The sequence below is a fragment of the Geospiza fortis genome, unplaced genomic scaffold (genome assembly GCF_000277835.1).
Source record: "Geospiza fortis unplaced genomic scaffold, GeoFor_1.0 scaffold186, whole genome shotgun sequence".
Classification (NCBI taxonomy): Eukaryota; Metazoa; Chordata; class Aves; order Passeriformes; family Thraupidae; genus Geospiza; species Geospiza fortis.
The window spans coordinates 6,302,683-6,328,317 of record NW_005054331.1 but is presented as its reverse complement, the minus strand read 5'-3'; the positions used below and the strand labels follow the sequence as shown (position 1 = coordinate 6,328,317).

The 25,635-nt window shown below is 37.0% G+C and overlaps 1 protein-coding gene across 1 annotated transcript in view; it reads right to left on the bottom strand.

Moving 5' to 3' along the window:
- The window catches only part of CNOT4 (CCR4-NOT transcription complex subunit 4), a 44,406-nt gene that overhangs the window by 12,804 nt on the left and 5,967 nt on the right, over positions 1-25,635 (bottom strand). The window contains exons 3-11 of the mRNA XM_031057559.1: positions 23,056-23,253; positions 20,231-20,317; positions 19,602-19,703; positions 18,789-18,914; positions 14,112-14,245; positions 10,006-10,161; positions 7,377-7,434; positions 6,667-6,916; positions 4,299-4,796 (exon numbers count right to left, since the gene is read on the bottom strand). Of these exons, the coding sequence (XP_030913419.1) occupies positions 4,299-4,796; positions 6,667-6,916; positions 7,377-7,434; positions 10,006-10,161; positions 14,112-14,245; positions 18,789-18,914; positions 19,602-19,703; positions 20,231-20,317; positions 23,056-23,253 (1,609 nt within the window). The remainder of the gene's footprint in view (positions 1-4,298; positions 4,797-6,666; positions 6,917-7,376; positions 7,435-10,005; positions 10,162-14,111; positions 14,246-18,788; positions 18,915-19,601; positions 19,704-20,230; positions 20,318-23,055; positions 23,254-25,635) is intronic.

Sequence of the window (25,635 nt, the reverse complement as noted above, 5' to 3'; positions counted from 1 at the left end):
TATATTTTTAATATATGTATGATATACATAAATTCCCTCTGTTCAACAAGCATTTGGAGAAAGCTTTGAGACATATGATTTAGTTTTTAGGCGGCCCTGTTCAGAGTCAGAAATTGGACTTGATGATCCTTGTGGGTCCCTTCCAACTCAGGGGCTTCAATGATTTTTTTGGGAAGAATATATACATATTGTGTAGGAGTAGTCTTGGAAAAGTCCAAACTACCTCATTATTCTGGTCTACAGAGAGCTTACAATTAAGTTTCACATTCAGAGTAATTATGAAATTACTAAATGAAGTAATAGCCAGTGTTTTAAAATGTCAAGTACTTCATCTTGCGTAGAACTGATGGGGAAAGTGGACTAACCATTTTCAACTTTTTCCTAATCCTTTTAACTCTGTGAGTTTGTTACTGTACTTCTGTAACAAAATCAATGAGTACCAACCACTCCGTAAATTCAAGAAATAAAATAATATATTTATATTTTCAAATTAATATGCATACATCTCATTTTGTACACATATGTCTCAAAAGACACTTAATCTCAATTCTACCTTATTCTATGATCCCATATTATACCTATTATTTTTGAGCATACCACCAGGCAGTAGGGTAGCAAAGATGATAGTGTACTAGCTATCAAATGACAAAGAGTTTCCTGTTATCCTATAGTAAAATAAAAATAAAGGCACACACCCACCCACACCGCTGCCAGTAAATCAATCTTTCCCTTGGCATTATCTGCAGAACAAAGCATAGTTGCTGGCCAATATTCTCAGGATAGCTTGCATATAATCTAACGTAAGATTCCTTGTAGCAACAATCACACTGTCCATGAAAAAGTCACTGGACTTTTCTCCTGAAGAACAGTTCCACATTTATAATTTCACAGTAAACCATCTAATCCATTCCACTGCAGAGAGCAGCAATAAGCTTAAACTGTCCCTGAAAATGACAACATGAAACATCTGCTACAGTTTGAAAAACAATACAGTGGGGGAAGGAAAAAAAAGTTACTCTGGGACTCAATCAATCAAAAAGTTCATTTAAATATGGGTTGGCGACAAATGTATGCCTGATGAGTATGACACATTTCAAATACATGCAAAATAAATCTATGAAGTCAATCATGTGTCATTGTGTCATGTGTCTGTGGAAACCACAGAATTAGTTAATAATTAACTACTTCCTCTAAGAAATAAGCAACCAAATTCCATATAGAAATTATTTTTAAGTGAGAGCTTAATTTTAAAAAAAATGTAGGTAGTGCCTGTGTTCCTCCATTTAAATTTGGTACACATCACAGAACAGACCTGCCTGAAGCTGTGAGTTTATGAATACAGTACAGCTCAAATAAACAAAAGGCAGTTTCAGCAAATTACATTTAACATGTCACACAGGACCATTTCAAATTCATGTGAATAATAATAATGTCTAAAGTAGAAACAGCAGCAGTTTACAAGATATCATTTTCTTAATTCAAGCTTCCATACCACAAATACACCTAGTGAAACCAACTCAGATTTAGAAAGCCTAGAAAATCCTATACTAACATGTGAATTTATAGAAGTTATTAGATCTGCTTGTTTTGACATAAATAAAAAGCTTCAAAAGGGTTGATGAAATAGAGCAAGCAGACACAGACTCATGTGCCTGTTCCCACCCCCTTTTTTTTTTACCAGTAACTGGTCCAGTATTAGCTACTTTAGGAATTTATAATCCTGTAAAAAACTGTGATCAAAGACCTTAAGAAACATGCGTCTTTTACAGCAGTAGAGGGTCTCTGCTACAAGACAGAATGTGAAGTTTCACCCACACTTGGTTTCTTTTCCTGTTATATCCGAACCAGCCAGGATGGTAACATTGACTAAAACACCCTAATATGGACTAACAAAAGAGCCAAGAGAAAGGAACTTCAGGTCTATTACAACTAACTGTTCCATACTGCTAAACAGCTGTTAGGATATGCACTGCCTTTCTAGCAGGTCAGCTAGGGTATGATAAAGTCTTATACACATGAGTTCTCTGTACTTGGACACCACTTGCTTTCCCCAACCCCACCAGACAGATATATCTGTAAATTACATGAGGAAACTAGGAAAATTCAGTAATTAAATACTTGCTACTGATAGATTAAAAATAAACAAAGAACAGGAATTATTTTTTTCAACAGAAAATAAAAGGGATTCATTGAGAGACCTGTACTCTAGATGCAGATTAAAAAAAAAAACAAACAAACCGGAAACTGGAAACTATCAAGTCAGCACACAAGAAAAGAGCTATGAAGTCATCTCCTGACTTTCAAATTATTTGTACCTCTGAAGCAGTTAGAGCACTAAAATAAAAATAAATAATATAAGCCCATAACCCAGCAAACTAAGCTAGAACTGAGACTTCAGTTGATTTCTGGCAGCGGGAAAAAGGAGTAATATATCCTTGTGCAAAATATCCTTTTTTCAAGATATATCAAAGCTGACGTATATCAGCTGAGAAGTGTTTGCACTGCAGCAACTGCTATCTAATTGTCAGCCAGTCAACTAACAATATTTTCTATAACAAGAGATTAAAACCAACACAAAGAACTTTCCATGGTTACTACAGCAGATGTTTATTGTGGTTTTAGCACGATATTTGCCCAAAATATTTTTGGATTAATTGGCTGTAGCAGTTGTATACAAAAAAAGGACATACTTAAATATCAATTCTGTTACCTTAAAACATATGGGGGAAGCACATGGCCTGGGCTGTGCATCAACCAGTGCCATACAACGTGCTTTTCAGAAGTTGAAAAAAAGATCTACAAGTCTCCTACAAACATAAAAAGTTCCACTTTCAAACTGCTAACTAAAATTAAAATAATGCAATACTTTTGCAAACCTGAAATCAACCTGAACAGATCTTTTTGAACACTAAAGGATTTTCCTGGTTCCCCAGGTCATAAGATAGTCTTGTTACTGACCCCTCAAAGCAGCAGTTTTTACAACTGAGTGGTAGAGTTGAAAAGTGATGTCCTGTTGTTTTTTCTGAAAGTTGTATGTAGTTTAGGGGAAAGGGAGCAACAGTGCAGCTGTGGATGCCGTACTTTGTCACTCCATGCCAGAACAAGCTTCTTTTTTTGTGCAACCAATTTCAGTCATCTCAGGCTTGAAACTTTGCTATTGCCAGTGTAAAGAGTTTTGAATTACTTGCACTAGTAGTATGGACTATGTTTATACTTGAATCAGCCTAAAGACCCTTCAACAGTACAGTAGCTGCAAAAAGCCTTCAAAGAGGACAAAGTACAGCAAAGTAAAAGGCAAAATTAGTTCTTGTACTAAAGCACAAAAAAACCCACTAACTTTTTCCTAGGTAACTTTCTTATAGTAAAGCTAGTACCTCTAAAACCCACGAAAAGAAAATAATGCTGGCAACATCTCAAGGAGTAGTTTTCTCCACCTCAAGGCTACAAAGAGCTAACAGATTTCCTACCTGCAGTTCATTATTCATGGAATGCAATTTTTTCCCTTGTTACAAGAAAAGAATTTGTTTGGGACAAGCTAAATTGGAAGTTTGGAAGAACTTCAAACCCCAGAAGTAAACTTTTAATCAAGACAATTATTGTTACAATTAGCTCCTTAGTTGTAATGTTTGATGCAAGAGCCTATTAATCCACTCAGGGCAGCCTAAACTGGCCTGACTACACATTTATTTTTCTCCAGCATCACAGCCCTCAGAATCAGGATGAATCCTCTTACACACATTGCAAGCACCCATTCAGTGAAGATTAGCATAATATTAAGGCCATCTGAAGAACAGAAATGAACAGCACTGAATGTTTTACTATGCAACCACTTGGTTATGCGCAAGAGGGAACGACCCAGCCAAGACATCTGGCACAAATTACCATCATTACAATTTTTTGCACGACTTTAAGAACTCTGGTCAACACCTACATGCCAACATGAAAGTCACAATGTACTTCCAGGGTCTATTCTTAAGTAAAGCCAGTCTGGCAAGACTGAAGAACCAAAATACCAATCTGCTTTGGCACAAAATTAAGCGGGCACATAATACTCCACCTTCCTTATAAAGCTCAACATTTACAAGGCTAAATATCCAGTTAGTTGTTTTTGTTTTTTTTTTTTAATTAATACAAAGGACCTATTTAAAACAATATTCCTCCCTCTGTTCATAACCTAGTACAACAGTCAAGAGATAACAGTCTACTGCTTGTTGCTGGCTATTTCCTTTTCCTGTTCTGACTCAGAGAAGCTGAGAGCATGATTTAAGTCATATTCACCGCTGTCCCTATTCACCTACCTGATATAGGGATCCCTCCCAGACCTGTGCTGTGTTGTGGTGGGAGATTCAAGTCCAAGAAATTACTATTTGAGGTGGGATTTGCTGTGTGGTTCAAGTGCATGATGCTATTGCGTGGGAAGGCCATCCAAGGATAGCGAGCTGCTTGGCCTGGAAAACTGAAGGAGTTGTAAACTGCTCGATGCTGTTGAAACTGTGGAAACCTCTGTGGCATGACTGGAAAGGTGCTACTGAGAGAGTTGGCATTTGCGGGTGCAGCAGGATGCAGGAATCCAGAACCTGGCCCTTTGGCAGTTGTAGTGTGTGGGGTAGGGTTCTGAAGAGATGTGGGCGAAAGGGAAGGTTGGTCTTGGACTGACAGTTCCTTCTCAATCAGGTCTGCTAAGGCTTTGCGGGTGATGTCAAAGGGATCAAACCCTAAGTCGTCCTCTTGCTGTTTGGAGGAACCAAACCCAAAAGCTGCTTGCCAGTCTGTGGAGGAGGATACTGGTATAGTTTCTGTTGGAGAAGAAAGGAACAGGATTTAGAACAAGAACTAGAAATAGTTTTTCCATATAAAAACTTCAGCCTGTGTATCTGACTGTGGTCTTTTATCTTCCATATAATACTATTTTATATGTTCCCCAATGACATTTTATTCATCAGCTTAGAATGCCATTTTCAGATCAAACTCTCATAGACTTCTACTAAAGGTGAAGTGCTAGAAGTAGTAAATAACATTTTTACTGCACAGCTGCACTGTTCTTGAACTATGGAAAAACTGTATCCAGAAAGTATTTTCAGGAATAGTCCCAAGCAGAAAGAGACCAATGACCACTTGATTAGAACCTTCTATACCCCATACTACTTCATGGAAGTGTGAACGAGCAGAGCATAATAAATAAGGTTGTTACTCAGTTCAATATTTTGCTTTCACCAGTAATGCTGTGCAAAAAAGATAAGCAGGATGTTCCCTCTCAACAGGAAGAATCTCAGAGCAGTAATTCAAAAAACAAAACCAAAACGAACAAACAAAACCCACAAAAAAATCCCCTACTGTCTACCAATATGAAGAGAAACAAGTCAAATGCTTGAGGAGATAATGATAAAACAAAAAAAGGGAACTGCATTACAAGATACTGTTAAATATTCTGAGGCAGTGATGCAAAAAAAGTGATCAGAATTTGTCCTCATTTTCAGTTACTACTTCTTTTCATGATTGTGTTAAGTTTGCTATTCACGTTCAGTGAATTCTGGTCTATCTTCACATTATTTTTCCTCAAAATTGTGGTCAAGCAACCTGCTAAGTGCAGGGTAGCATCACTTGCAACTTTAACTCCCTCTGCTGGTAGGGACCTGGTGTGCTGCTGTAAGAAGGTTTAGTATCCTCTCAAGAGAAAAAACTGACACTTCTATTTTCACTCTAAAATCCATAATGAGAAAGAGTTGCTAGACCAACAAGAACTTGTCCTTTGCATTCTTATTTAAACCACAACCATAAAGTTTATATTAACTATTATCTCTACTACCTGGAAATTCTCTCTCACTGCTACTTAATCCTCACAAAATTGGTGCATCAAGTGCCTTAGCAGAAAGGAATTTCCTTGGCAATAAATATTGTTTACAAACAGAATTATGATATTCAGGAGCAAGATAAACATCAAAAGATGACTAATCACTAAGTAAACCAACTACATAATACTATTTACATCCAATTTTTACTGATATTGTTTCATTTCATTTCCTAACAATTCCCTCAGAGTTATCTGTGAGCTCTTCAATACTGTTAACCATTGCCAAGACCATATAACTACAACTAAAACAATGTTTTGTGCATATGAGAAGGTATTTCATAGGACAGTACCTGAAAAATACAGGTATCTTTCAGCTGATGAAATTAAACATAACTTGTCTAAATTTATAGAATCTCACCTCGAAGAGAAAGATGAGACACCTTCAGATAACTATGCAGGATGCTAAGAAAATTCTGAATTCTACACAACAGCTTTTGATATTAGAATTACAGGTTATCACATCAAAATATATTGATACCATGTATTTTCCTCACTCTCAATAAAAACCTGTAACACTAAATATTAAAGCATACATGTCACATCCTATGCATGTTGCTAAGAAAAACTAAAATAAGCACTCTGGTAATTTAGCCATGCAGCCTGAAAGCTCTGCAAAGTTTCTTTAAGAAGGAATCCTTAGGTCACTGCAATTCATCTGCAGTTAAGTGACAAATTTTAGCCATTTGTAAGGAGGGAAAACACAGTATGGGACAAGTCCTAGAGTTTTAGGTTCTATAGAGTTTTAAGCTCTGTACAACTCTGTACAAGTTTAAAGCAACTGCAAAAGCAAGCAGCTATGTAAGCTGTGGATGTACCTGATGTGAAGAGGCTCTGTGGTTCTGGTGCTGTGGGCCAGTCACTCGAAGTCTGTGGAGAGCTGGGGAATGGAGGAAGCCCACTAGGGATAGGGTTTGGGTGCCGGAAGTTGTCAGAGAAGAGTGACTGTGATTCTGTTACAGCCCCTTCAAAAGGAGACCGTGCACTGTGATTAGATGAACTGATGGGTATAACTGGATTGGGTTTTGTTAAACCAGGTGGTGGTGAAGGTGTGTCACTGTTTGTTATCTACAAGCAAGAGAGCAAGAAAAATTAGGACATGAGTTTATATATAAGATATTCTTCACTAACTCAGATGAAAAGTTTCCTCAAAACTCCTGGACACAATTAGGTTTGTTAATATAAAGCTCAGCAGAAGGTCAAACAAAAAAAAATCAACTTAGCAATAGCATTTAAAAATTTTGTTTAAAATTATCACAGAATAAACTAGAGTGGAAAAAGACCTCTGAATTCATTGAGTCCAACCTATGACTAAACACCACCTTGTCAACTAGACCATGGCATTAAGTGCCATAATCCATCTTTTCTTAAAAACCTCCAGAGACAGAGACTCCACTGCCTCCTGGGATGGCCCATTCCAATGCCCAATTATGAGACACTTCAGAAAACACATGCTTCTCCAACTGCAAGTTGCTTTGAGTCCTCAAACCCACTTGTTACTCTCAGAGCACTTATCTTTGTGTCTTACCTGCTGAGAGCTGTCACCATTTCCTATACTGAGGGAATCTGAAGGTTTATCGATAGGGCTGCAAAAGTGGGAGGGAAAAAGACAGTAAGAGACTCAAGTATTTAACATGAAAAATAAACATTTGCTTTTGTAGTGGAAGAAAAGCCTTAAAATTACAACAAAAATTAAGAAGCAGGGATTAAGAAGGAAACAAGTCCACTTATTTTTTATGAGATTGCCTTTTTTAATCATAAGCATTCCAAAACGTTGTCATATACTGTAATACTTCTTTTCACCACTCTCCATTCTGCTTGTTGACTGCCTTAAGGAACAAAAGTAAAGTTTTGAACATGTTCATAGCAGCTCTATGCCATACAAAACCCTAGAAGTCTATACTATTGATAGTATTTTGTAACAGTCAGTTCCATCTACAATACTATTGTAAAGAAACTGGAAAAGACTTATTTTCCAAACACACAAGTTTTCAGTTTACATACAAATCCTAAATAAATCTGGGAGAGATAAAACATTAAATTAACAATTTAGTCTCAGTGGCAAGTTAAGCTTCCCACCAGCCTTTAAGATTGAGGTTTGAGACGACAGAAAGGGAAAAAACATAGCATAAAAAACTGCCAAAAATAAAGATAAGATACAGCAGAAAACCACCTCAGAAAGCCATTCACTGCAAATTATTGTGACTTGGCTGAAATGGCACATCTCAGGATTCAAGATTCTTATGGGCATCTGTGAGTTGCCTCAATAATGCTAAACACTGCACTAATGAAATGGTATTATTGAAGTTCACACTAAAATCTTTGCTTTACAACTTCAAGATACTCTCATTTTCATCTACCTATGAGAAAAGATGCATACGTATCAGGCTCCACGGACCAATACAGAGATTCCACAAACAAGCATCAGAAGTAAGAACATGAATTTCAGTTCTGCTAAGAGACCACAATGTGATACAAATCAAATTACAGCCCTGATGTTGAAAAATAAATGTAACAATTACTTTTAACTGGGTGCAGAATTCAGATTCTAGATACACCTTGTTTTCAAACAGCCCTTGGTGCTGCAACTTTAATTACTGCATACAGCCATACAGTAAGGTCAACTATTTGTTAAGATTTCTTCCACTTGTAATTTCTCCCCTCACGCCAAAATGAGTAATCAAAACTCAGCAGAATTCTCCACTCTAAAAGACACTCTGTAAGAGTAATCATCAATACCTTTTTTTGTGAAAAAAGAGAACTGATTGAGTCAGTATCTCAAACAGATAAATTAAGCTGAAATACTTATTACTATAAAGGAAAAATCACTGCGTTACTCCAGTGAAGATTTACAAATCCTCTCTGTTTAGTGATCCAACAGCATGAATAAAGCTCTTCCAATTGAAACACACTGCTTTTGGTTAGTAATTTCTAAATTCCTATAGCACAGAAGTCTGCTGTAGACTCTTCATTACACAATCAATTCTGATTGAAGAGCTGATATTCCAGTCAAATTCCTTTCCTACAGAGGTAACATTCACCATACCGCAGTTTAAAAAGCTAAGAGTAAGATACCTTTTACTGACAATCTAAATTATGAAAACGTCTATTATACTTGAACCTGCCTAAGGATCTTTTATTTGCAAGACAGACTTCCAGCCCTCAGGAATGAATAAGGCTCATTATCTATTGACTACAATATTTTTATTTACATTAAATTCATTATTTTCAGGGAAAAAAATAATTGCACATCACTACTGTGATGCAATTCCCAGGCTCTCTGATTGCTCCTCAAGGGAACCGCTATTTAGCCTAACAAGAAGGTACCACTTCGAACAACACACTCCATTTTAATGCATTGGTTCAATATTGATTTAAAATGAAGACTGGCTACCTAATCAGCAGCACCACTGCTTGAAATATTAGGGTTTACCTTGCTTTTTTCCCATCCAACCTCTGAATGAGCCTAATGTTAATTACCTAAAGGGGTCCATAAAAAACAAACCAGCATGACTACAGACTAGGATTGTAACTGCTAGTGATGCATAAGGTGGAAGAGGACACCAGTTCTACTCAAGAAGGGCATAAAAAAAAAGTTGGCTGGCAATAAGAGATCATTGTAAGCAGATGAATTACTTCCTCTACATAAAGAAGTCTCAGTTCAACCTGTGGCCCTGTTGTCTGAGTGGTAATTGGGGAGCCCTTTCCTCTGTGTTGTGTTTCTGGAGCACATCACTGGAAGGAAATTAGATATTTTAGCCCTAACATTTAACTTTCCTCTACTGAAGCTTTTCCAAGCGACAAACATCCTGATGTACAGCAAATGGCATATTATTTTTGTGGAAGCTTCTGTATGGAAAAAAAGGAAGAACTCAGCTCTGACTGGGACTGTGCAGCTGTACAAGCTGTTGATCCTCTGGTTATTCTGCTCCCCTCAGAATTACCTGTACTGTCACTTACTGACTTTATGTTAGGGTTCTCCTGCACAGTGTGCCAATCAGACTTTTTAACACGGGCTACACTAAGCCCAGCTTTTTGTGACCTGATCAGGATTTGTATCCAGCTCTCCAACCAGAGAGACTGAAGAATCATTCCCTCCACACCAATCAGTGAGAGAGAAAGCAAGCTGTCTGAAGTACAAAAGGCAGCACAATTACCCGAAATCTGAGTCTGCACCATCTGGAGTCATGTGTTCTGGGTCTGTGCCATTTTCTAATATAGGAGGCGTTTTCCTGTGTTCCATTGTTAAACCGTTGGCCGATTTACTTGAACTCTGTAATGATGGCCAGGCATCTTTGTTATTACTGTTGGGTCTGGAAAAAGGCAAGAGTAAAATAAAAAAAATAGAGTTCAAGTTATGAAGAAAGTGTTTTAAAAATTGTAAACACTGGGGAAATAAATCTTTGTGCCAGACAATCCATAAGAATAGATTTATCTGGATATTATTTTTCAGATTTTAAAAGTGATGACATAAAAAATTAGTGGGATAGGGTAGAGAGAAAACCAGAGGGAATTCTGTTTTCTTTCCTGAATAGATAGCTGCTTTGCCAATCCTAAAGTCCAAACTTGCCCATTTGAGGAAGAGGAAAAAAATGTAAATAAAAATTTAAAATGCCATCAACAGTTCAAGTGTCCAGACCCCTGCATACCTCATTCAGAATTACTTGCTTTAGCCCATAACTATTTTTAAGTTCTGTAAGTCATGAGCTAAGTCACACTTTTTAAAATATATATTTTATATTCCAGGTCCTATCAAGCCTGGCCACAACAGATGAAGTTTTATGTTTCACACCTACAGAGGAGTCCACAGCTTTACTAAAAGACCATGAGACCAGCCAGACAAACACATTGTTCAAGTTACTGCTTCCTTCATTTCCAGTTTAATGCCATAATTACTTCCCTTTTATAAAGTAATATTAAATTTCATTTTAGAGTGCACATTAGAACTGAAAAAAGTTCAAGAGAGGACTCAAAGCCCAAGTTTTTGCTTTACATAGTTACATTCTGTACAAATTTAAGCAAAATGGAATATAGTCTATAACCAAATGGATTCAAATACAGTGTTGTCTGTCAACCCTGCAATCTTATTACAAAAGATTTTCTTTCGTGTTCTCAAGTTCTTCTACGTTACCTGTAGCTTTCCATTTGTTTCTATTAGGAGCTGGTTTTAGTGTCCAAGTCCTGTCTTCGTAAGAAAGCAGCTTTCACCAAAAAATATTTTAACATATACATCCTTCCTGATGCTCTCCTACATTAGTATATTTCTATTACATGGTCCAACATTTACTCTACATTTTTAGGTCAATTTATTAATTTCACAGTCAGAATCTGGAAATTTCAGTAACTGTTTATAGAACACAAATGCTTCCTACTTCTATTCAGATAAAATTAGTAATAGTAGCTCCCCTCAAATCTCAGTATTTTAAGATTTGCTATTCTGTATCCATCTGTTCTCAGCTACATATACAATATGTACATAGATGAGTACCTTGACCTGATCTACAGATCTCATCTTGGCTTTGATCACATGTGGACTAAGCTAGAGCTAATGAGTTGACCAGATACAGAACATCAGGGAATGAAGAGACAGCAGCAGCATATCTGTCATTTAATAGTGTCATTGTACAAAAATGAACTGAAATCTGGATTATCAAAATTGTCAATCCATTTATTTCAAATATCCAAATTTACGTTCACTATACTGCAAAGACCTTTCAATACTAAAACAAACTTTAAAATGCCAGTTAAAAGTCAGTTTTGCATCCAAGGAAAAAGGGAAAGAAAAACAAATTGGTGTGTATTTTGAGGTGGGGGGTTTTGTGTGTGTGGGATTTTTTGTTTAAGTTAAGTTCAGGCTGCATGTCTCCGAAGGGCTGTTCTCTAAAAGACCAGTATGTGCTTAATAATTGATTGTTCCTGTAGCATAAGAAAACATTCATTTCAGTTCTTCAGAAAAATGTCATCAAGGAAATAAAAAAAGCTTGATATGTCTTAAATGCGGAATATATCTCCAATTTTAAGAGAACACAGTCACCACAACTGTCAAGTAACATAGCAGGCCATGAGTACACAGAGTGACCCTAGGGGATATTAACAGTTGTCTTCAACAGGAAGAAAAGGTCTGCAAGCAGGACCTTTCAAATTAAAACAATTATAGAAAAACACTTAAGAGTTTAACAAACTCTTTTCTACTACTGGATATTTATAATTAAGTATCTACTACTTAGAGCTCAACTTCTCTTCCATTCTGTTATGAAACAGAAATTCTGCACCCCAGAAACACAAGAACCACTTTGCAGTTGTCAGAGGCTGTGACAAACTGCTAGAAATATGAATATCCTATCAATGAACCCTACAAAAACAATCCTACAAGAACCCAATTGGGTAGAAACTGTGAAAGAACAATGTGCATTCATTCACCAGTGCAAAAGCAATGACAAAACATGTCCAAATCCCAGCTGCAGGAAATTCACTTTGCAGCCCTAAAGGTGGTACCTAGGACATTAGCAAAGAAGAGAGTCCAAGCTGTGATTATGCTGTTCAACCGACAAGAGAAATTACCTCCAGAAATTACCACTTGCTGCTTTAGAGTAACATGCCATTTTCTCTGTAAGTGCTAAATGTTAGCACCACAGACTGGCCAAGCTCCAACTCCTAATTGCTTCCTAAAGGCATAAAAGTTTGCTGCAGTTTCAGATAGTGCATTCTTCCCACACTGGCATAATTTATTTTGCTGGGATGTAATCAGGTTTCAAATTAAAATTAGTTCAGATTTCAAACTTAAAATCATCAATACCCAAGTTCAAGAAGTGGTGTATTTGTTTTGCTTGCTGCACTTTACCTTTGAAGTCAATATTGAACCAGTGCCTGAGAAATAGGGAGCAGCTCTGTCCTTAAGGAAAAAGATCCCTCTGGAAGCCTCGACCACTTGCAGTCAAAATACATATGAAACTGCCTCCAGAAATTAAAGAAAACAGTCCCTGTGTACCAGCTGGAATACCAGTTCTCAGAATTGTATTCTGCTCGTTCAAGACCCACGGACAGTATTTTAGATACAGTACTCACTGTCTTGCTTAGAGGGCTGTGCAGTGATGTTACCACTGGCAAACTGCTGTCTGAAAAATTCAGTAGTGCATGAACTGGCACACAACACAAACCCTGAATACAAGGCCAAGGTTCCTATGAAGTGCAATCTAACTTTCACATTCTGCTCTGCCCATGTCCTTTATCAAACTCCTACAAAAAGGAGTGGAAAAACTGTCAACAGTTTTTATTTCTTTATCTTACGTATGACATTTGAATGAATAATTAAGGACTGGTAATCTCAGACTTTCATTTATCTTTGTGTGACTATACACTCATATAGACAGAAATCTTTTCACAACTTACTGAATAAACTACATCAACAGAACATTATTTTAGCAAGCCATAATAAGTTATATCTTCAGTTACAACATAGCAAAAAATATATGGACTGCACTATAAATCATGATGTAAAAAAAACATACTAAGGTTATAAGGTATCTCAGTTATAAAAATACAGACTGCATTCATGATACCATACCAAGAAGGTACACATCTGGTCTTTAACAAATGCATTTGGTTTTGCAAATATAAAATACACTATATTCTTTCAGAATACCATGTTCTGCACTACTGATCCAAATGGAGAAACGCATTTCTTTCTGAAGATACACGTTCTGTTTTAGAACAAAGTGGTGCATGCGTCCTGGTGCTGGCCAGGACAGAGTTAATTTTTGCAGTAGCCAGGAAGGGGCATGGCTGGGACAATTCCATACCACCTTAAGTAATTTTCTGGGGAAGGGCTCTCTTCTGGGTCAGCATGGCCTAGCAGAGGAAGTGGTCAGTACTGCTGGGGGCTTCTGTGGGGTGAGCAATCACCTGTGAATCACTGGACTCTTTCTTGTACCCTCTGTCATTTGTACTGTTGCTGTTACTGTTTTCTTATTTCACTGCTGTTTCCAGTAAATTGTTCTGATTTTTACCTTTTGTGCCTCCAGTTCTCCTCTCCTGCCTGGTACAGAGGAGGGCAAGGGGAGGAATGCAGAGCGGCTTCAGAGGGAACATTTTAAATTGGAGAATATCACTCCTAAACAATATGTCTCTCCACAGAGAAAACCTATCAGATTTTATCATATAGTAGGTACTAAAAACAGGAGGCAATTTGGGGGATGAATAGGAATAAAAGCTTTCTTTGGAATAACCAGAAAGAATAACCAGGCAGACCAGCATCAGTACTTACGCATCATACCTCTGCAGTGCTGTCACTTTGTTCTTGTTCTTGTCAACTGTACCCGTAGATAATTGGAGAAAGTTGGGGTTTAGTTTGTATAATTCTTGCAGTAGTTTCTGTTCATATTCCTGGTGCTTACCCGCCTAAGGAAAGAGAAACTCACAATGAATGAATACTGGTATAATTTATATATTTATAGTTATAACTTTTATAAATATATATAATATGCCCACATATATGTCCCAAAGCTTACTAGTTCAGCCTTTACAACTTATCAGCTCACTCCTGTCAAACCCAAAACAATGCTTCTCATTCTCAGCACAGATGTAATCTCAACAGCTCTAAAGCCTGCCTAAAAAACACCTATTTATACTATTTATATGTTTTTGAGACTTCTAAATCAGAAAAGCACCTACAACCTTATTAGAACTTGTTCCTCAGTTCTAATCAAGAGCTTCACAAATATACCACAAAAATCACAAACAGTGACATTTCCAAGGCAGTCCGCATTTCATATTTCAACCATACTAAGCTTTTCAGAATACGGGAAGGAACAAAGAGTTCCTTTGAAACAAAAAGTTCTTCTGAAAAGAAAGCAATTTTATATTAGCTTAATAAAACAGCAGAGGTGTATGACATGACAAGCAGCATATTCTAAGCAATAACTGATACGTCATTCTTTTTAGTAACTGAAATATTGAAATATTCTTCCAGCTAACTGAATCAATTGATAACAATTTCTTGCTTTCAGAAATTGTGGAGGTCCAATTCAGCTCCAGAGTACTAGAATATGCCAAGTGAAAGAAAAGAGGATTTCTCAGTCTAGCTTGCAGATAACATTCTGTGGCTTAATACAAAAAACAAAACCAGCAAGATCTACTCCTACCCCCAACATTTACAGTAACATCTGAAATTCATGATGAGCATTCATGGTTTTTGTAGGTTGCTACAACATTCCAACCTAAGAATCACTACTTGCAAGTTAAGTTTTATTATGAGTTGAATCAAGATACAAAATAAAACAGTGAATTTGAAATTGTCAATAGCTTTTCTCTACCGTTTCCAAATACCAGAAGATGTCCTCTAGCAAAGGAAACAAGTGCCAAGATTAATGGTCAGGTCTTATGAATCTTAAGTCTGAAACACCGAAGTTATGATCTTCAGTATTAAGAAGCTCTCACACTACTTGTACATATAAAATTTAACTTTCTGTAACATTAATTAGTTCCTTACCGTTGTGTTGGAACAAGAATGGAATTAATGCACAGGCAATGTGGACATAGCGCTAGAAAAATTTTACAACCTAAAAGAACAATATAACTTTTTTTTTTTAAATTAAGCATGAATAGACTAAATAAAAAAATAGTAGTTGATAAACTACATTCCCTTATGGATGCCTGTAGAAGGCCAACTGTATATCTCACTGGAATACCTCAGATCAAACCCTATCAATGAGTCAATTCTTTTGCTACTTAATCCTTCAATTCTCCATTACTGATTGATCCTGAATGTGTCCTTATGTAGTCAACTTACACACCTCTCAAGAAGGATTGAAACATCTGGTGTACGCATCATCTTACCCCCTGTCAGTGTCTACACCCAAGCTGCTACCTATAGTAGGAAAAAGCGTGGTTCTACAGTATGGCTCACCTAAATGCAAACCTTGAGATATTCTGCACCCTGGAAATGCCTCTTTCACCATCCACTATGACTGGAGCAACTAGGCTGATACACAGATTTGCACAATTAACAATTTGCAAATGTTAAGCAGCTGAGTAAGAAGAAACCTCTCTGGATCTCTCAACTTGCTTCAGTGATTAAAGACTGAATATCACAGCCAGGTACATCAGAGGTCAGTCTCAAGTTCATTTACTTGCCACACCAATGCAAGAAAGAAACAAGATTAAAATCCTATATAGAAGCTTGCAATAATTGTATTTTATTTATAGCAGACAACCCAGAGGCCAAACTTGGCATTTCCAACCCACCTAAAATTCCCAATTTCACTTTCCTAGACTTTCTGGAGTTCTACCAATTCTTTCTATTTTGCCACTATATTTAGATCTGTTAATTATTTAGCCCAGAATACAAATCATCCATTGTCAATTAATAGAGTCAAAGTCTGAAACAATGAACATTCACTCTCTTTAAGGGATCTGGAAATTCACAGACACACAAATACAGAAAAGCTGGCACAGCAAAAGAACAACATACTTAGCAGGTGTGTAATTTCCAATTACTCTTAAGAAAGCAATATGAAAGTCAAAAAAAGTCAAAGCAATATAACAAGGAATAGGGAAGGAAGATTCATATAAGTCACCAAGATGATGTCAAATCCACTCAGCTTCTGAAGAAACTCACACATGACAATTAAATCCTGCCCAAGGTACATAGCCTATCAATTTTAACAAGCAGTCAGGCCAGAGGATTGACAAGTTTGCTACTGACTTCTACAAAAAGGGCTGTAGAGAAGATTCTGTGAACTACAGGCTGCTAAGTAAACCTCCATCCTTCCAAAGATTACAAGGTAATGAAAATAACAATAACAATCATTTTTAAAAATAGAAGTTCATGGATAAACACAAGCTACTGGGATTGAATCTAAATATCTTTTGTAAAGGGAAACCCTGCTTCACTAACATGAATTCTTCATAGAGCCAGTAAGCACAAATAGAGAGGCTCCACAAAACTTTACAAGAAGACATTTTTGATAAGGTTTCACACCAGCTATTTATTAATCTGCGATGGAAGAGAGTGTGAATTGAAGATGGTTCAAAGTATAACTCTTAGGGTGCAGAAGCAAGCAATGAGGACTGATGACTGGCATCAGTTCTATGCAACACCATCAGCATGCATGAGAAAGGACTTAAAAGCAAGTTCTCTGCTGACAATATCAAGCCTTTTGGGTAATAAACTGCCATGTTGATAACGAGGAGCTCCAAAGGAATCCCAGAGAAATCAGTGAATAAGCAAATGGTGGTAAATAAGCTTCGCCAAGGACATGTCAGATGACACAAGAAGGGAAAAGCAGTCTAGACTATAGTAACCCACTCCTGATCTGTGAACTGGCTGTTACAGCTCAGGAAAAAAGATGCTGAGGTTACTGCCAACAGAGCTCTGAAACTGTTAGCTGATTATGCACTAGCCACAAAAGATGTGCTGGGCATCACTAAGAAGGCCACTTCAAACAAACTAAAACAAAACGAAAAAAGCATGTATCACACTACATATAACACACTGAAAACTGACAAATTAAACTTGGCTTCCCCCACATCATGCACCTGAGCTCTCCATCTCAAGAAGGACACAGCTAGAAAATATAGAGAAGGGCAACAGACACTGCAGAAATGGAGCAACTGCTTTTAAAAGAAGTTTAAAAGACCAGAAACTATGATTTGGAGAGAAAACTGTGAGAGACTAGATCAAGTTTTGCCATATCACAAAGGCAACAAATAAGGTGAATAAGGGGTTTTGCTTTCAGCAAGCACTAAGAAGCTAAGTTAAGGGGCACTTGACAAAACTAACTAGTTCACAGTTTCACACAGGCAAAAGAAAGTACTTTACGAAACAGCTAGTGAATTTCTGGGTCTTGCTGTCACAAAAGACTAAAGGGTTGGCAGTATCTACAGGTTCAAAATGCATTAAATAAATTCATGGCTGATAGGTGTATAAAAAACTAAAAAGACTAGATGGGAGCAGACTCTTAAACATGCATACGTAACAGATCTGGGTGGTGGGAGAAACACAGGAAAACAGAGGGAAGGTGGCCTGGTTTGTCCTTGAATTTCGCCTTCTATTGCAATTATCGGCTGAAATCCTCAGAAATAATTTGTGGGAAGTATTTAATAGGTATGGACATTCTTCTTTATTCTCCAGCTTACATCAGCCTAACACATAAAGAGAATTCTACTAGAACAAAATTTGTGCTGGCACTAAGGGTGGGGACCCTCTGCTTCGTGGACAGACCACATGCAAAAATGGCAGCATGAATGCAAAGTTGGCATACTTGAGTTTAACAGCTTTACCACACCTCGTGTAGAAGGATGGAGGCAGACCAAAAATGGTCTGCTCAGAATGCACCACATTTGAGACAGTAAAGCTATCCATTTACTTGGTTCCCTACTCTAGACAATAAGCATTTTATGTTAAGATAGTAAAAAAAAAAATCCCAGCATCATTTTTTATGTGCTATTATAGTAACCCTCAACATTTTATTTGCAAATGGTTTCTAAATGCTTTACAGGCTAGGAGGGTTCAGGGCTATTGGGATTCAGACAGCATGGTCAGTCACAGCACAAGAGTCAATCCATGATAACTGTCCACACACCAATTTTACAATAAAACCCAGACCTGAACTAACTTCATTCACAGAGACCTGAAACGCTACCTTACTTTAGTATGAAAAAAGGGAAAATAGTTAGCTCAGGTTGTTTGAATTCCTGGCTAAGAGTTTATCTCCATCTTTTTGCCTCATGAGCACTCACTGGACTTCTCAAACTTTAAAAACAGCATGCAATGAAAAAAATGGAACTGTTCTTTGCAATATCCAACTAGTTAATCACCTTTTTGATTTCAAAATTCATCACTGCCATAACATTCAGCAAACACATGACACATATTAGACTAAATCATAAACAGTAAGACACATGTGGCACATTTCATGTGTTTCCCATTCACTACACTTACCTGCATTTCTTCTTTTGTGAAACTGGCTGCCTCATCACCTAGCTCATGTAGATACATGCAGTCTGGTTTGGGACACTGCATATTTTTTAGAAAATAACTGCAATATTTCGTTGTACCTAATGATGCCTGAAGGAAAAAAAAAATACTGGAGGTTAAGAATGCCTTTAACCATATAAGATATAGTTATATCTACAAATTACCTCAAGATTTGAAACTCCATCATAATGCATTTTTGATGCAGATGGAATAAAAAGTCCATTTGTAAGAAATATATATATATATTCTTGAGGATTAGATAATTGGATGAAAAAAATGCATCCTAATCTAAATAAATGCCTAAGTAAGAGCCTCAGTAAAGATTTGCATAATCATAAGGAGACATGTAAGCAGGGTCAGGAAATGAATAATAAGTAGATTTTCTATAGCCACCAATTTGGCCAAATCACCCTGAAGACCTGTTTACATAGACACCAAAAGGAAAAAAACCTTTGATTTCCCAGCGAGCTTTTGAGAGGTGTGATGTACGGACTACAGAAATGTTCTATAAAAGCAAACAGTGGCTTTTCACATTATGGTATACAACAAAAAAGCCACTACGAGCATGGACAGGAGGTCCATATGTTTGCCTCAAACTTTGTTTTAAGAAGTTATCTGCTAACCCACCAAAACACTGCTGGCTGGATGCTCACTGAACTTCCATTTTGAGATTAATACCAGAAAAAGCAGCCAAAAACCAATACAAATAAAACTGTGTGCTAATCCCTGATATTAATGTTCTAGAACATATATGCAAGAACATAAAAATATTACCACCTTAAGTGTTCTGCCGTCTACCACCACATTATTGACACACTGTATGGCTCTGAGGGCATCTTCTGACCGGATGTAGGTAACATATGCACTGGCACTTGGACCCTAGGAAGAAAACACACACTATTTACTTGTTTTTCTTTCCCCAGATAGATCTGATCATTAAGTCACCTTTTTAGCCCATCACTTAATAAACTGGTGTATTCGGGGCTTTATGGTTTTAACAAGAAACAAACAAAAAAGGTAGAAGCCATAAAAACTCATTTGTGATGCATAAAGAATGAAGAAAAGAGAAATGCATCAGTCTGTTGCATTAATGTTCTAAAAATACTTAGACATTTTATCCCCAAAATGCAGATTAGTGACTAAATGCTATATTGCTGCTTCTTTAAAGTTTCTCATCCTGTCTCCCAATTTTCAATCTTTCTACACGGCATTTTGCATCCAGCTTTAAGAGTCTGGTTGGAAAATGCCTCAGTAACTTAACGGTAGTTTGATTCTTGCAAGGCCTTTTTTTCTTTTTACACTCTTACCTATTGTTTAATCAGAAATAGGGAGCCCTAGAATCACCCTGCACATATGTATTCTCTGAAGGAATTAAAGTAAAAAAATTACAAAGACCTCTGACTTACCTGTGAGCCTGCATATGATGTGCTGTTATTAATGACAACTTTATGTATTTTACCAAACTTCCCAAAATATTCTGGTCGTTTTAAAACCTACAAGAAAAGAAAGTTCAAAGGTAAACTTATAATTCATACAGAGGTGTACTTATTCTTCTGAGAAACTGTGCAGCTAAAACCTTTAACTAATAAAAATCAGTCTCTCCTAAAAGAAGAGCACAAAGATTTAGATTTGTTTTCCCACATAAAAACATGGTTACTTGCAATACAAAGTATGTTGTCACTGCATAACTTTAATGACAAATATCCCACATTTCATGTTGTGTTTTAAACAATTCTTTCAGTATTCTGATTACCCAAATCCCACCCTGGCAAAATATATCCCATTCAGCAAAAGAAGTTCCTGTATATAACTGCTTCATAATTTGATTTAAAAAATAAAAATCACATTAATTCTCATTTCCAAATAACCATACACCTTAAACTTGCATTCAGCTATATTAATTACCAGGTATAAAATGCTGAATCCTGACTGCCATGCTCCACACTCCAAAAAAAAAAAAAAAAAGAGAGTAAACAAATTAGCTCAAGATAACCTCAATTTTTCCAAAGGCCAGACTAAGTAAAGGAAGACAAAGGAAAATTTCTAGGGACAAGAAAAAACACTTTGGAATCAATATCATGTTGAAATGAATGAGTGATTATCACATCTGTAAAGAAAAAATACTTGTCTTGCCCTTCCAGGAATCAGTTAGTACTAGCACATCATTTAGGGACCCTGTGCAAATCAAGAACATCACCAGCATATTAAGCAACTCTGCTGCATAACCATTACCTGTGTACCAATGAAACTGGCCACATATTTGACATTTATACCAAAAGCCATTTTTTCCTATTTCTGTGATGGAAAAAGGTTCAAAAGTACTGACTACTCAGACTGAAGCTAGACAAAATAAGGGCATTTCTAGTTTTAGAAAATAACTTGAGAAGTTATAAAGGAAGATTTGTTTCCTCTGCTCCATCTTCATATTAGCATTGGATAGTGCAGGTGAACTCTACTGATCCAAGAATTAAACTACTCCTCTCCCTTCCCAAGCAAGCATCAATGCCTTCAAGAACTAACACTGGGAACATCCCAAAGAACTACAGCGTATGTTGTATAGATAAGCAGGCATGCATTGGTCCCTTCTGACTGCTCTTCATTTGGTCTATACCCTCTTGAAACATACTACACGCACCTGAAGGCATCATTCCAGAAGAGAATGACAATCCTAAAGAAACTTCCCTTTTAACTAAGCATATTGCAGATTATACTCCTGGTACAATATGACAGCACAGCCTTCACAATTCTCCTAAGAACACGTCAACAGAAGAGGCTCCACCTGTACGCCACTATGATCCACAGACCTATTTCCAGAAACAGCACATAGCAGCCATGCTCCCATTCCAAATCATCTCAATTTATGAAGGAGATTTTTGCCTGCTTAAGTAGAAAACTTGAACATAGTGTATACTTTTTTAGTTCAACTCTCTCAGGCTAGGTTTCTTGAAGTTCAAGTCACCTTGTGCTATATGCAACGTTCAGTAAGTACACACTATTTTCTGGTATGTCATTGAGAATACTGCTACCAATACGCCTAGCGCAGCACATCCCCACCCCCCAGATAAACCCATTCCTAGTTACTTCAAGTATTCAGTGTAAAATTATCTGAGGTGTAAAAAAAAAAAAAAAAAAAAAAAGGAACAAATGTATTTTACTACTATTTCTCTAATTACAAATACTCCATCTGGTCAAAGAAATTAAATTTCAGTAATAAGCTCATATTGCATTTTTCAATGGTAAAATAGCCCCAAGCCAGTGCAGACAGTTGCTTGCAAATACTTGCTGCTATATTTCAGTACTCACTGAAGTGTTATACACCGGATCAGTTTTAACTTGATTTTTTTCTCTTCCCTTCTTATCCTTCCTTTTCTTCTCCTTCACTAAAAGCAGCTTTTTACACTTGTTCTTTAACAGTCTAGCAAAATACAGACCATACTCTGAAACCTCAGAAACAGCCACTTCTGTTTGAAACTTCTCCAGATAATTTAGTCTGATAAAGTGAATTTAATCTGGCAATGTTATTTTGAAGACATCTATGTTACCCTGTAGTACATTTCCTCCATATTCTAATTCAAGATACTTTTATGCATTAGCACTTACTCCATTGGCCACCTGCACCTATGACTGATGATGGAAGTAAATAAAGCATTTTAAATATAATTCATTTTCTCAAATGAAAACCTTAGTTTTGATGATGCAGAGTAGTAGGCCAACTTTTTCTGGAGTCTTCCTCTTACTAACTTTTTCCCCACAACTTCTTAAGGACATAATCCTTACAGTTCTTCCTAGTATATTCTTCCAAGTGTTGGCTTTTTTCTTCGGTTCCTACAGGTTTGTGTGATACTGTGTATCAGTTCTTTGTAATCCAACCAAGCTCCCATTTTAGAATTGGTGATTATTATAACATAGCTGTATAGTGCCAGCAGATCCAACCTAGGAAAACGCGTACCTGAAAAGTCCTTATGCTTATTTTTAGCTTAAAACCAAGGTCCCATTATTAAACAAAGAACAACTTCCTCCCCAAAAAAATAAAATCACAGAGCACCTGTACTCCCTAAGACAGAGACAAACACTTATTGAGGGTATTATGGAGGGTATTATGAGTGGGGGCCTCATAGCAGCTAACTTTTTCAACACAGCTCAATTCTGTATCCTTCAGAGAAACACAAGAATATTCCAATGTTTCATGGCATCAAGTTAAGAGCAAGACCTGCAAGTGTGAACTGCTCACCTCTGGATCTGCTAGGCGCTGAGATAGCCCTACCACGAAGACAAGGTTCTTCTGTACAACCCGTACACTGGCCAAATGTTTGCGATTCTCTGATATCTTCTGTTTCCTCTCATTTTGTTTCTGTTTCTTTTCGTTTTTTATCCTCTGCAGCTCTTCCTGGGAGAGTGGTTTGTACACTGCTGGATCTTCTGGATATGGCTAAACATAACAAACAGCATTAAAACCAACCCACGTAAGAAACAACACCTTTGAAAACCATTAATCATCATGATTTAATGCAAAAATTTCTTTACTATACTGATCTGATTGTTATGGCCACCCACATTATAGAGGCATACTCAGTCCTTTGGGAAAGGTAAACTTCTTGCATATTTTCATGGAATTCTTCTATTTATAGACGTGATACTGATTTGGGCAACAATCAAATTCTAACCCAGCTACCTAGTCAATTTGGTAGCATTGCAAGCAGCTGCAACATAACAGCCAACACATCCTGTTATATTTTCACTAACAAGAGCTTAGTGTAAGCAGGATGAAAGCATGCACTTTATATTTATTTCTGATACAGATCTGGGTACTTAAGTGTACTCAGACATTTAAGTATATTTAAGTATTTCTGAGATAAGGAATTAAAATACAAATGTAGTTTCAGTGGTCCACTAAGTTCAAGACAGTAACATCATCACATTACTCAAAGTATACATGGTTAATTTCTAGTGGAGAGACAGATTTCAACACAATTAATGACAGTATTCTTGCCATACTTATGTACCAGTTTGAAATTTGGTCTCTGTCCCTACAGGTAACTCCTCACAGATATGACACTGTATATTTTAATCTCAAAAGTATGCAAGAGAAGTACAAGTATCCTCAGAGTTACCTAGAAAGACTGCTCTATTCATGCTATAAAGGCACTATTTTAGCTGGGTCTTGCAGACTACAGTGCACTGTCCTCTGCCCCAGATTACTCCTCAAAGCAGTCCCACATTCCTTACCTGCCCCAGTTTTTTCAGACTGAAAAGTGAGGTTTCACATTGCACACAGAAAGCAATGCTAAGCACAAAAACAAGTCCATAGAACATATCTCAAACAGAAAGAACAGTTTCTAAACACCAAGAAGTACAAAATGAGAAGAGTAGAGGAGATGTGAATTAAAACAGACTTAAAACAAGGAAGCTAAGCTCAAGCTCATCAATATGTTGAACTAAGGTCTTTGCTTGTACTACCATAACCAAAGGTTTCAGTGTGCAAGTCCAGCAAAAATGAATTTAACTTTTTCCCAACTGTCCTGTGTTAATGACAAGAGTACAAAACTAGTTGTCATACTAAATAACCTGAGAAAAATCTACAGCAGAAGAAAATGTTTAGGTTAAAAGCGTATCTTCCTCATAGTTGCATGATGTTACTCCAAGAGCCACCAAGTGCTCAGACCTGATAGTCTCCTGAGTACATCCCCAAACAAATCAAAATCCATTCTTCAGTTTAAAGTTCAGCATTGTTATGCTACACGTGAGATAACTTCTGCAAATATGCTACAGTTGACTTGAGCAGATGGCATCTCCCAGTCAAACATCAAGTCCTCTGGAACATGTTTTAGCATCACAAAGGAATTTAAAAGTCTATGATACTTCAGCAGTAGCCAAAGGTGTCCTTAACATGAAAACACAATAAGGACTCAAGTTACCCCTTGAAGAACAGTCAAAACCATAACATTTCTCAAAGATATTCAGTATACTCTGATTAGTTACTCAGTTAACTCAGAGTTAACACTGAATACATTACACAGATTTCAGAATGTACTTGATGAATACTAACAACCAACTAGTAAGGTCACTTGAGATATGCTATAGCCAATTATTACCTTGTGTTTTAATACATCTACATATGAGGACTTCTGAGCTGCAGAATAATTTTACACTTAATGAGCTTCTCAAAATCTGTATTAGTCAATCATGTAAACTAAAGAAGAAAAATGTTGGGTTTTTACAGGGAAAAAAGATTACTCAGGGCAAAGAGTGAGTTATCTCAGTTACCAGCGAGTTCAGGTTGGAATGGGAAGAAAAGTGCACCAGTATAACAGATATAGTTCCAAAAATATGGCTTGCTCTACATCAAGTGATTGTCCTATCCACAATCCATTCTTTCAAGATTAATTCCTACTCCACATCCCATACTATGCAAGAGTGTTGCTCTCTGGTACTGTGCAAGAAATGCATTAATGGTTTTCAGCAGATTCAGCAGGGCTCCTGAAGGTCCAAGGAAACTACAGCAAACAGTGTCAAAATTCATCAGGTTCTTTCTTGCCAAGTCCAGCCACATTCAGAGCACATTCTCAAGTGAGCAGCAAATCAGACATGATATTTCTTCTCTGTACAGCTATTTGTTGCTGGAGGTCCTGAACATGAATCAGGAAACATCCTGGGTAGTTAAGGCCAGGACAGAACATTGGTATGTCCAAATAGTAACCCTGAACAGAACATTGGTATGTCCAAATAGTAGTTTGTATTTCTACAGGAAAGCATAAAAACTCCTAGTAGAACACAACTAGGCAGCAGCTTCAGAATCAGGGAAAGAGCAATG